We start from the raw sequence: 10,170 nt of genomic DNA on the forward strand, positions 1-10,170 counted from the left end.
TTCCCTTAACGCGGCCGACACGTACAACAGCCTGGGCCACCTGAGCTGCTCCCTGTGCAACGCGCCCGTCAAGAGCGAGCTGCTGTGGCARACACACGTCCTGGGCAAGCAGCACCGGGAGGTGAGCGGGGCTGCAGGGTCTCGGCCGGGTTTTGTTGTTCGGGAGCACCGGGACAGCCTTTGGAAAGGGGAGGGATTGGGACGGGGCCTGGGCTCGCTGCTCCCGGCGGTACTGGGAACAGCGGGACGCCCGTTGGGTTGAGGGAGAACTGTGGGAACAAGCCTGGCTGTTCCGTCTGGCTTCTGTGCTCTTAAATCCTATGCAGGGATTGAAAAGCCAGCCAGAAAAGGGGGTCCCGTGTCCTTCAGGGGCCCGCTCCTCAGGTGAAGCTGTCCCCACGTTAGCGACAGTTTTTGGCTGTCACCTGGTTGCAGCTCGGACTTGGAACAACCCCCGGGCTTGCTTGCTCTGGGACCCGTGAGCTGTCAAGTGACAGCTTTTGCGAGATTAAGAAAATATTCTTTTTTGTCTCTGTAATTTGGCAGTAAAGATGAAAAACTTGTTAAACAAATCAGGGACTTTGTAACTTGGATTCGACCCTGATCTGTTTTTTTTAATCCTTTTAAGTTTTGCTGTTACTTAGCAAAACCTGAAGGACTGTGTTTAATTTTACAAGTACTGAGGAAAAGACCAAATGAACTGAGGGGTTCCAATTCTTTGCCTGCATTCAGACTAGGTGACTGTGGCAAGGCACGGTGACATGTCTTGCATGATGTTAAAGTGCCGAATTTTAATTTTAAAACACTTAACATTCCAGGACTTTAGAACGAATCCAGCCTTCCTGTTCTTTCCTCCAGTGCCTTATTGCTGTGTCACCTTATTGTCTTTCTTACTGGTAGAGCCTCCCTTGAGCAAGTGTCAGTTCCTCTTCATGTCACATCATTCCAGAGGCTGACAGAAACATTGGCCTTTGTTTTGCTACCTGTGATCTGTTTCAGTGCTCTTGTTCTAGAAAGGTATTAGCTCACTTTGATGAGCTGTTGTAAAARCACTGTATTTTAAACTGCAATCCAGAAATTACTGCTAGTAACGTGTCCTGAATTTTTACWTCTTTACAGAGAGTTGCAGAATTAAAAGGCACAAAGCAGACAGCCACTGGCTCAGCTGTTGGCACATCATCTCATCCTGTCAAGAGAAAAACAGTTGAGACAGAAAACACAGACCTAAAGAGGGTAAAAGGTAATGAGAGAGAAATGCTTGCCAGAATCCATCCATTTTACATCTTGAATGCTTTTGGTTTGTTTTGTTCCTGTGGAATTAAGTATGAATACACAAGACTGTTGAGTTAATGTCAGCCTTTTGCTGCTGAAAAGGGGAAAAGTTTGCTTGCTCTTTCTCTGTGAGTTCAGTATCAGGAGAAAACTATGCTTTTGGAAGTTTACCTGGTTTTCTTCTGGTTTCCTGGGTTCAATTAAGTCATGGAACTGTGGGCTTGGCCCAAGTAGAGTGAGAAGCCATGTAAATTAAGCAGTAGGAGCACTTGCCTAGAAGTGATGTTACTCCATTTCAGTGGGATCAAGCCACTGGTTTACCTCAAACCATGCACCAAAGTTATTGCCGAAGGAAAGACAGTTAATTCTTTTCTCTTGGTGCTAGCAGACATGTAAATCTATGAGATATGTTAAACACATATGCATTTGGGAACTTGCTGCTGTCATAGGGGTGCTTAGGGATATTTCTTTGGAAAGCGTGGATTTTAAGAAGTGACTCTTGGCTGTTGTACAGGTACAGACGAAAAGCCACACACGTCTTCATCTGGGTAAGTAGATCTTGCTATTACATATGAACTTTTTCTTTGTACCAGCAGCTGCATTCTTGTCCAGCTCTTCCTTGTCTCTGCTTCCTAGACAAGGGCAAAGGTTCAGAGAGCCAGCAGATCCCTGCCTCTGCACGTTGTCTAAYATTCCTAGACATGGCAGCATCTTCCTGGCTGCAGATGAGATAGTTGTATCAACTCTTAAGAGTCTCTGAGAAAACAGGAATTCTTYTACTGTCACTCTCAGACTTTCAAGGACTGACATGTGGTGGTGCTACACAGTTGGTTAGAACGAACATAAYGGGATTGTAGCGTGTACCCTAACAATGCTGACATACTACGGAAGAGGTGGTAGTCTGAAATTTAAGACAAATTTTGAATGTATAATTATATTGATTAGCAAAAGCTACTAACAAACGTTATTGACAGATCTTCATTAGGATGGTTTCTGTCACTTAAAATTYATGTAAGGGAATTTACTGGAGTTGAGCTTTTACAAATATAGGACTGTATTTGGCTTCAGGGRGTTGGGTTATGCATCTGAACTGCCACTAAAAATTTCTGATGCTGTTTGGACATCTTTACAGGGTTGATAGATGTCAGGTGACACCTGTGAGTCTCTACTTCACAGGATAAATTATCATCTTGCACAGATACCACATGCTGTTTCCTTGTAGAAATTTGTGTGCAAAATTAAYACTTGAGAGGTTTGTCCAATTTTTAACTCCTTGGTGTGATTAGTTGAAAATATGTGGAAAAATGCTTGGCTTGGAGGTTGTAACTATTCTCAGCAAATCAATGTTTGCTCATTGCTGAGCCTGGGTAGCTGTGCTGTATTGCATTTCTGGGCAGCAGTAGGTACCCAAAATAAGTAGCATATTTCTCGTGTGTGTGGAAAAAGAATTACTTTAGCCACCATTCCAATTTGTTATGGGTTATTTTATTAATGTTTCTGATACTGAATGTCCAGATAGAAAAATGGATCTGAAATGTATTTTTAGAACTAACCTGGGCATTTGTGGGGAACTTAAAATGCGAGCCACAASTGTGTGCTGCCTTCAGGGAGTGGCTGTGCTGGCAGCTGTGCAGTTCAGGGTGTTGCTCAGTGTGTCACAGCTCACAGAGGGACTGGGCTGCTGGGCTGCACTGGAGTCACTCGTGTGAAGTTTCAAACAGTTGTGTTGTGGGCTCTTTACCAGACTGCCAGCAGATTTTTTTGATGAAGCGGAGAAAGACGGTGCAAATGTGCAGCTCTCCAAGGGCTCAGGTCCCAGTTTACTGTCAGGGAATTACGATGACGATGATGATGATGAAGAGGAGGAACAAGAACAATCAAGCAAATCTTCTTCCGTTGTGCAGAAAATAGAAATTCCACCTCCAACTCAAGAAGTAATACCTAATTCCCTGCCTGCAGGTAATGCTGACAGAAATAGTAAGTGATTCAGTAAAGAGAATCTGTGATTTAACTGATCATGAAAGGTTTTTATTTTATTTTTCTAATTATTGCCATTAACTAATAGGCACTGGTGAGGGGTGTGTAATAGTGGTAGTAGAGAAAAATGAGCAAAAAAGTCTCCTGTTATTGTGTGGATAGTTTCTCAGTGTGCTTATTTTATGTTTTAATTGGTTGAGGCTGTTAAGGGAAGTAATGTCTGGCTGTTTTTCCCTTGATGCAGTGTGGTATTAATTGAAATTCCTATGTAGTCAACATTTTATAACATGCCTGAATAGCTGTTCTTTTTGTCATAAACTTCTGTCCTTTCCTATAGACTTCTTCGACACCAAAACTCCAGCTGCTCCTATAGTTTCCCATTCAGGATCCATACAGAAAGCAGAGATACAGGAGAAGGTAGTGGAAAGGTAAGCAGTCAAATAAAATAATTGATAAACTTAGGAGTTGCAAATAAATGTTTATCTTCTAGGAAATAGAGATTRTGGTCACTTAGAAATCTATCATATTATTAAGTTACTATCAGAATAGTTTATATATGCCAGCCTCAGGCATTATTTATGACAGGTTTCTTGCACCCTAGGGACAGGAGAAGAGATGGAGCCATGTCATACAGAGTCTGATAGACACCTCTGTTTGCGATTTTAACACAGGGTAAATGTGGGAGCTTAATGTCAACYACTGCTTTCCACTGTTTAAAGAAAACTACTTGTTATGTAGTAAGGATTCAGCTCACTGGAGCACTCTTAGTGATTCAGTCTTCTGGAAGTAGTGACTGTGCTGTTCAAATGTTTGGGTGTTCAGCACATTGGAAAGAACAGTTTAAGAAGCATAAGCTACAGCTCTTGTTTCAACAGTGAGATTTAAACCTTGCAGTTCCTTCAAGGATGAGGCAATACCAAGCTGAAGGGGGAAGTTTTGGTGGTTGTAGATAAAACTAAGGGCTTAAAGAACTTGCTGTGTTTCTGCATACTCATATAAAGAATTATGAATTTCATTCTTGACTATTTTTAACTCTGCAATAAAGCAGATTGTAATGTGTTGGCTTGGGCTAATAATAATCAATTATTTCAGGAAAGAAAACACTGCTGAAGCTTTGCCAGAAGGTTTCTTTGATGATCCTGAAGTGGATGCAAAAGTAAGTGATGTATTCTTCTTGTGCTACTGGATTKATTTCTGCCAGTTGTAATGATTTYCTGAGTARTAAGGATGCTTTTCYAGSTAATCRGTCATACTGGAATATAAGAAAATGACCGAACTATTTAAACTAGAATAGACTATTTCAGTTGGAAGTGACCTATAATAATTGTCTAGTCCAACTGCCTGAAAACTTCAGGGCTGAACAGARGTTAGATTGTTATTGAGGGCTTGTCCAAATGCCTTTTGAACACTGACAGGCTTGGGGCATTGACTGTCTCTCCRGGAAGGCTGTTGTAACATTTGCCCACCCCCTTGGTAAAGAATGCTTCCTAATGTCCAGTCTGAACCTCCCCTGGTGCAGCTTTAAATACTCATTCTGTATGAATTAGAAAATGTGAAAAAGGGATGGAGGAGGGCAGCAAGAGCTTGTTAAAATAATTTCTTGGAAGGTATTTTTGGTTGTGGTTCCTCTGTGGCTCTTAAAGGAATGTTGGTTGGAATGCTGGACTGAGATTTGGACAATCTACCTTTATTTCTGTGAGCCATCCCAAGAAAAGCATTTCACCTAATTTGTGAAAATGTGGTGAAAAAAATCTGTGAAAAGCATTTCACCTAATATGTTCAGTTTTGCTTTGGAATTGAGGATATGATAGCAGTTCTATAACAGTTCTACAGTGTCCTTTGTGAGATMTTGCTGAAAAATGTTAACAGTTATGGTGTGCCTGATAGGGTGCATCCTGTTGGAATGAAAATAGCTCCGTTATGGCACATGCTGTCATCTGTAGTACTGCACACACAAGAGCYTTGGTCTTCAGCCCTTTTGTCTTTTACCACTTTGGGGTTTTTTGATGCTCAGAAAAGAAAAGAAATGTGGGTATTCGAMTTGTTTCACAAAAAATCCCTCACAACGTAGAATCTTAAAATTGTGATCAAAAACATTCATACTTCCTTCAACTTGCACAGTGCCAAATTATGACCAAAATAAACACTGATATTTGAAATACAATTTTTTTTGGTTATGTTTTGTAAGATTTGCCACAGATTTGAATGCTGTCTTGCTTTCTTTATTGAAATAGAGTGCTGTAGGCGTAAGCCTKTATTACTTTCCTTGAGTGTATTTCCCTGTTCACACTGTGGAAGGTTGCTGGTGCATTTAAATTGCATTGTGAGGTCAAGCCACGATGACTTTTTATTTGGAGGCCTTCTTTATGTTCAGTTAGTCCCACTGGCCCAGCTAACAAGCTTAGGTGTTTTATTTGCCCTGACAAGATTCTTTTGGCACCACTCAATGTGTGCCAATTGTCAACAATATGTGTTGCCATGTGTGAATAGTTTTGAGTAAGTATATTTTGAATATTGAAATATGTAGCYGAAAAAGCCATGCTTTGGCTGTTCGTTTTGTGTTTTGTTTTGTGTGTGACTAATGGAAGTGTTACATTTTTCAAATACTTCGTTTTGTCATGARTTGGGAGGTTTGTACAAAGTGGGAATGTCTCACAGGCAAAGGAGAATCTGCTTATATCTATGAGGACCATGGTTAATGACCTTTGTTATGGTTATTGCCTCCACTGATAAATTTACAAGTGGCTACTTGTTCCAGTAAGCTCTTCCTTGAATTGCTTGCAGAGGCTCTTCCTTTTAATATGTCCTTTCTGAGTTTAGCTGATTCTCAGAGGAAGGAAAATGTTTGTGACATCACTCATATTGAGGTGGCTGCAGTGGTTCTGTGGTGGAATCATACACAAAATAATTAAGAATTAACTGGGCATTTGAGAGGGAGATTGTGGGCATGAAAAATGTTTGTTATTTGCATCAGGTATTTGTAAAGCATATAAATTCTGGATTAGATAAATATTTCAAGAAAAAATAATAACTTTAGTGTTTAAATTTATTGTAAGAAATACAAATAATTATGAATTACAAAAGACAACCACAATGTATAATAACACAGTACATACACATATGATAGAAATAATAACAGAACAGAAAAATGAAATGATGACTATTACTTCCCAGTATGAGTTTCCTTGGAAGCTTCTAATTTATTCTATAAACTTAATTTATACTACTTGATTTTGTATAATCACTCAAGAACAAAACACACCAAACTGTTGTCTTTACTAAGTTGATGACCTTTGATGTGTCACCAAAAGAGCAGAATGAGTAAAGAAAAAATAAAACTAATGCAAAAAGATGGTGTCACGAATTAYTATGTTCAAACTGCTTAGTTCTCCTAGCTATGTAATTTCTACCCAGTCCTGAGTCAGGCATAATCTGTCCTCTAAAATACATTATATGCCACATCTTCCAGTCTTGAATTGTGGAAGTTTTGATTAACAGGTAGACTACCTTGTTTATTTATTTGCATTAAAAGCACAATCTGGCTTTGATTACCTTAGGTGTAGATCTTAAACACATTCTTAYCACTACTACTTTTTCAGACTTCATGTCTTAGTACTTAACGCCATCTACCACAGAATAAAAAGCTTTGTATGTCGTTAAAATTGGTTTGTAGCTGTACAGTTTCTTCTGGTAGCCAACAAAATTAGACTAGATTTTAAATACAGTCAGACTATCTAACAACAGCAGACTAGTCACTGGAAAGTTTGATACTTTATGTTATGCCAAAGGCAAACAATTCACTGCTTTTTGGCTTGTGAAATGGCTACTGTATGCAATTGTACAGGCAGCTTACAGAAGAATTCAGTAATTATCACCTGACACAGTGAAATGACAGACCATCAATGTCACTTCTGTTACTCCAGACATTCCACACCAGCCGTTCTTATGTCTATTATTTTTTAATGCTGCAGTCACAGATGTTGTTTTAATCCAGAAGTAGAGTCAGATTTTTCCTCTGAAACCATTGTGCCGCTGCACTTTCTCAGTCATATCCGTTACTTAAACTGAAGTACATCGACCAGACTTTTCTGATAACACAGTATAATTTTTCCTTTTTCTCCTGTTTTTTTTTACAGTGCCCCAAAGAGTCATTAGACTTAAACTGTTAATTTATAAATTTTCATGTTCCTTAGGTGAGAAAAGTTGATGCTCCAAAGGATCAGATGGACAAAGAATGGGATGAATTTCAAAAGGCAATGCGACAGGTCAACACAGTAAGTAATGGAATCTATTTTTATTGATTCTAAATACTATACACAATAAGGAAAACAACAGTTTCATGCAGCTCTGCAGAATGACTGACATCTGCATTTGTCAGCTGTTTGTTTCAATGCAGTGTGGTTAAATGCACTTTATAAATGAGCAAAGGGTTCCTTGTATTTTCCATTTAAAGAAAATCAAGTTGAAAAACTTTTGATCAAGATCCCGTCATCATATGTATCTAGTAACATTTATTACACTGTATTTTATTTAAATAATAATTACTTAGCATATATCTCAGATCAGTGTCCTGTATCCAAACAGGACACAATTGTGGGTTCTTYGTTTGATCTAGAGATATATTCATATTTTAACTTTAAAAACACAGAACAAAACACCACCCATTTGTCTGTCTTTTTTTAAAAAGTATCTATAAAGTGTAGGTAACCTGGGTTTCATGTTTAATTTAAATATACTGGAAAGGAACTCCAAAATCTGGGAAAGCCACAAAAGAGTTTGTGTGTGAGACACGTAAATTGGCCACAGTTTTTCTGTACTTCCCATTTTTCACTGTTTGCCATTGCATGGAAAGTCTTCTGCAACAGGTTTTTATCTGCCCTTTTTACAATATAAAACTGTACTACAGACACTGGTGTTTTCAGTCTTCCCCTAGAATACTTGCTATCTTTTTAATTGTTTTAATTGCAAATAGTTATTCATATGTCAACTGCTGAGAAAAGTGGTGCAGAGAAATGTATCATTGCTCATTTTAAAGCAGTCAGCACTATAAACAGAGCGAATGTTCATACAAAAGCGGTGGTGGATACATTTTGCTAGCATAAGCCATTCAGATAATTCTTCAGCTTGGGAGGAATCTTCTCAGTTATGCGTGGACCATTGATTGCATAGCATCTCCCAGACATTCAGATTTGAGAAAGTATATGCTGAAAAAAATAACAGGTTAGAAACACTTCGGGATCTAGCGGGAAGATTTAAACAGTATGTTCAGTAAGTGTGCACTGGGATATAGCTCCCGTTTCATCCTCAGACTGTTGGTGTGTGTAGTTTGTTTATGCTCAGTTTCTAATCACAGTGTAGTTAAAATTTCAAAAGATTAACCCCAAAGCAGCCAAACTACTTTTGATTTTAAGGAAAAAGCATTTCCATCTCAAACCAGACCTTTTTTTTTTTTTCTGTATTTGCCCTTGTGAAAATGGGAATATACATAGAGGAGATTGACACTAACTTGAGGTAGAGGGGAGCAGGGAGGACACAGACACTGTCAGGGAACAAAAGTGGAATTCAGGATGAAGGTGAATTTTCTCAGCACTTTTCTGGTTTAGATTTCAGAAGCAATAGTGGCAGAAGATGATGAGGAGGGACGACTAGATCGCCAGATTGGAGAAATTGATGAGCAGATGTAAGTAGATCAATTTTTCCTCAAACTCTCTGTTCTCCAGCAGTAATGGACTGCTCTTTGACTAGAGTGATAAAACCACTTTTAATCTGTCATACTACTTCCATTAATCACCTGAGTATATGAAGGACAAACTCCCTCAAACTGCAGAATGATRCCTAATATAGAATTCTTATACAAAGTTATGTAACTTTCTCCAAAGAGAGAATGCACTGAAACCACTGAATGTACACAAGGCAAATTCTGGGAACAAACTGTCCCTCTTCCCCTTGTCAAATGTCTTAATTTGTATTTCCCTGGGAATTTTGACTGATGTRGAATTTATGTGAACGTTTTTAAGAAACATCTGCTGTACTGAAAATGTCCTGTCCTGTGGCAAGCCCTCTTTAATTCTAGTAGAAGTTTACTTAAAGGTTTTGTGGAATGATGCACTTCATTACATGGARTGKTTTGTTTCATTTTGTTTTCYTGAAACAAGAGGGTGTGGTRGTTGGATAAGCATTARTTTAAASTCAAGTACCATGAAATACAGCTTAGTGGAACAGTTTGTTACCATTATCATGTAGCTCAACACATTGATATTAACAGTGATAATGGCAATAGTGGCTGAAAAGAAAAAGATGGAACAAAAATACTCTAGGAATTGAAGCAACACTTAAGCCATTGGGGCAGATTTACATGCAGCACATAAATCAGTGTATAGTAACAATGGCACTGGGTTCAAACTGAACTTTGGTATTATAGGAATGTCTTTTAACAATGTTCATGTAATTCTGGAGAGGGCTTGAGCTAAACCTGTCTCTCTTTGAGGATTCATTTCTCTCATTTTTTGTAGTATGTAGAACCATGTTCAGAAATTTGTAGAGTATTTCAGGTTTGTTACTGTAATTATTTTCCCCCAAAATAAAAGCTTCAAATACATTTTTAAAGATTTTTTTTGTAACTTATGTCTTCTGAGTGTATTTAAGTGCATGGTATTTCAAATCAGGTGGAAAATCAAATAAATTCCTTGGCCTTCAAATCTTCAGCTAGAACTGCTTGTAAGAATCATATTAGAGATACACAGGAGGAAGCAGGATCCAGATGGTAACCTTTCCACGTTGACTCTTCTGAGCAACTAAGAATGAAAGGAGCAAAGATGAATTTTAATCAGGCTGGTACTACTTGGCATCTTCAACAAAATACCCTGTTTAAAATGGGTAGAATAGTTACAGAACACATTTCAAGGACAGAACTTTTAAAGT

At 38.5% G+C, this 10,170-nt stretch overlaps 1 protein-coding gene across 1 annotated transcript in view; it reads left to right on the forward strand.

The window, feature by feature from the left end:
* Positions 1-4: 4 nt before the first annotated feature.
* ZNF830 (zinc finger protein 830) overlaps positions 5-10,170 on the forward strand; it is a gene marked incomplete at its 5' end in the record, with an annotated part of 11,352 nt that continues 1,186 nt past the window's right edge. The window contains 8 exons of the mRNA XM_057381881.1: positions 5-121; positions 1,120-1,240; positions 1,787-1,820; positions 3,017-3,231; positions 3,587-3,677; positions 4,342-4,405; positions 7,443-7,523; positions 8,853-8,929. Of these exons, the coding sequence (XP_057237864.1) occupies positions 5-121; positions 1,120-1,240; positions 1,787-1,820; positions 3,017-3,231; positions 3,587-3,677; positions 4,342-4,405; positions 7,443-7,523; positions 8,853-8,929 (800 nt within the window). The remainder of the gene's footprint in view (positions 122-1,119; positions 1,241-1,786; positions 1,821-3,016; positions 3,232-3,586; positions 3,678-4,341; positions 4,406-7,442; positions 7,524-8,852; positions 8,930-10,170) is intronic.

Source organism: Malurus melanocephalus, unplaced genomic scaffold (assembly GCF_030028575.1).
Source record: "Malurus melanocephalus ecotype Western Australia unplaced genomic scaffold, MMel_1.1 scaffold_539, whole genome shotgun sequence".
Lineage (NCBI taxonomy): Eukaryota > Metazoa > Chordata > Aves > Passeriformes > Maluridae > Malurus > Malurus melanocephalus.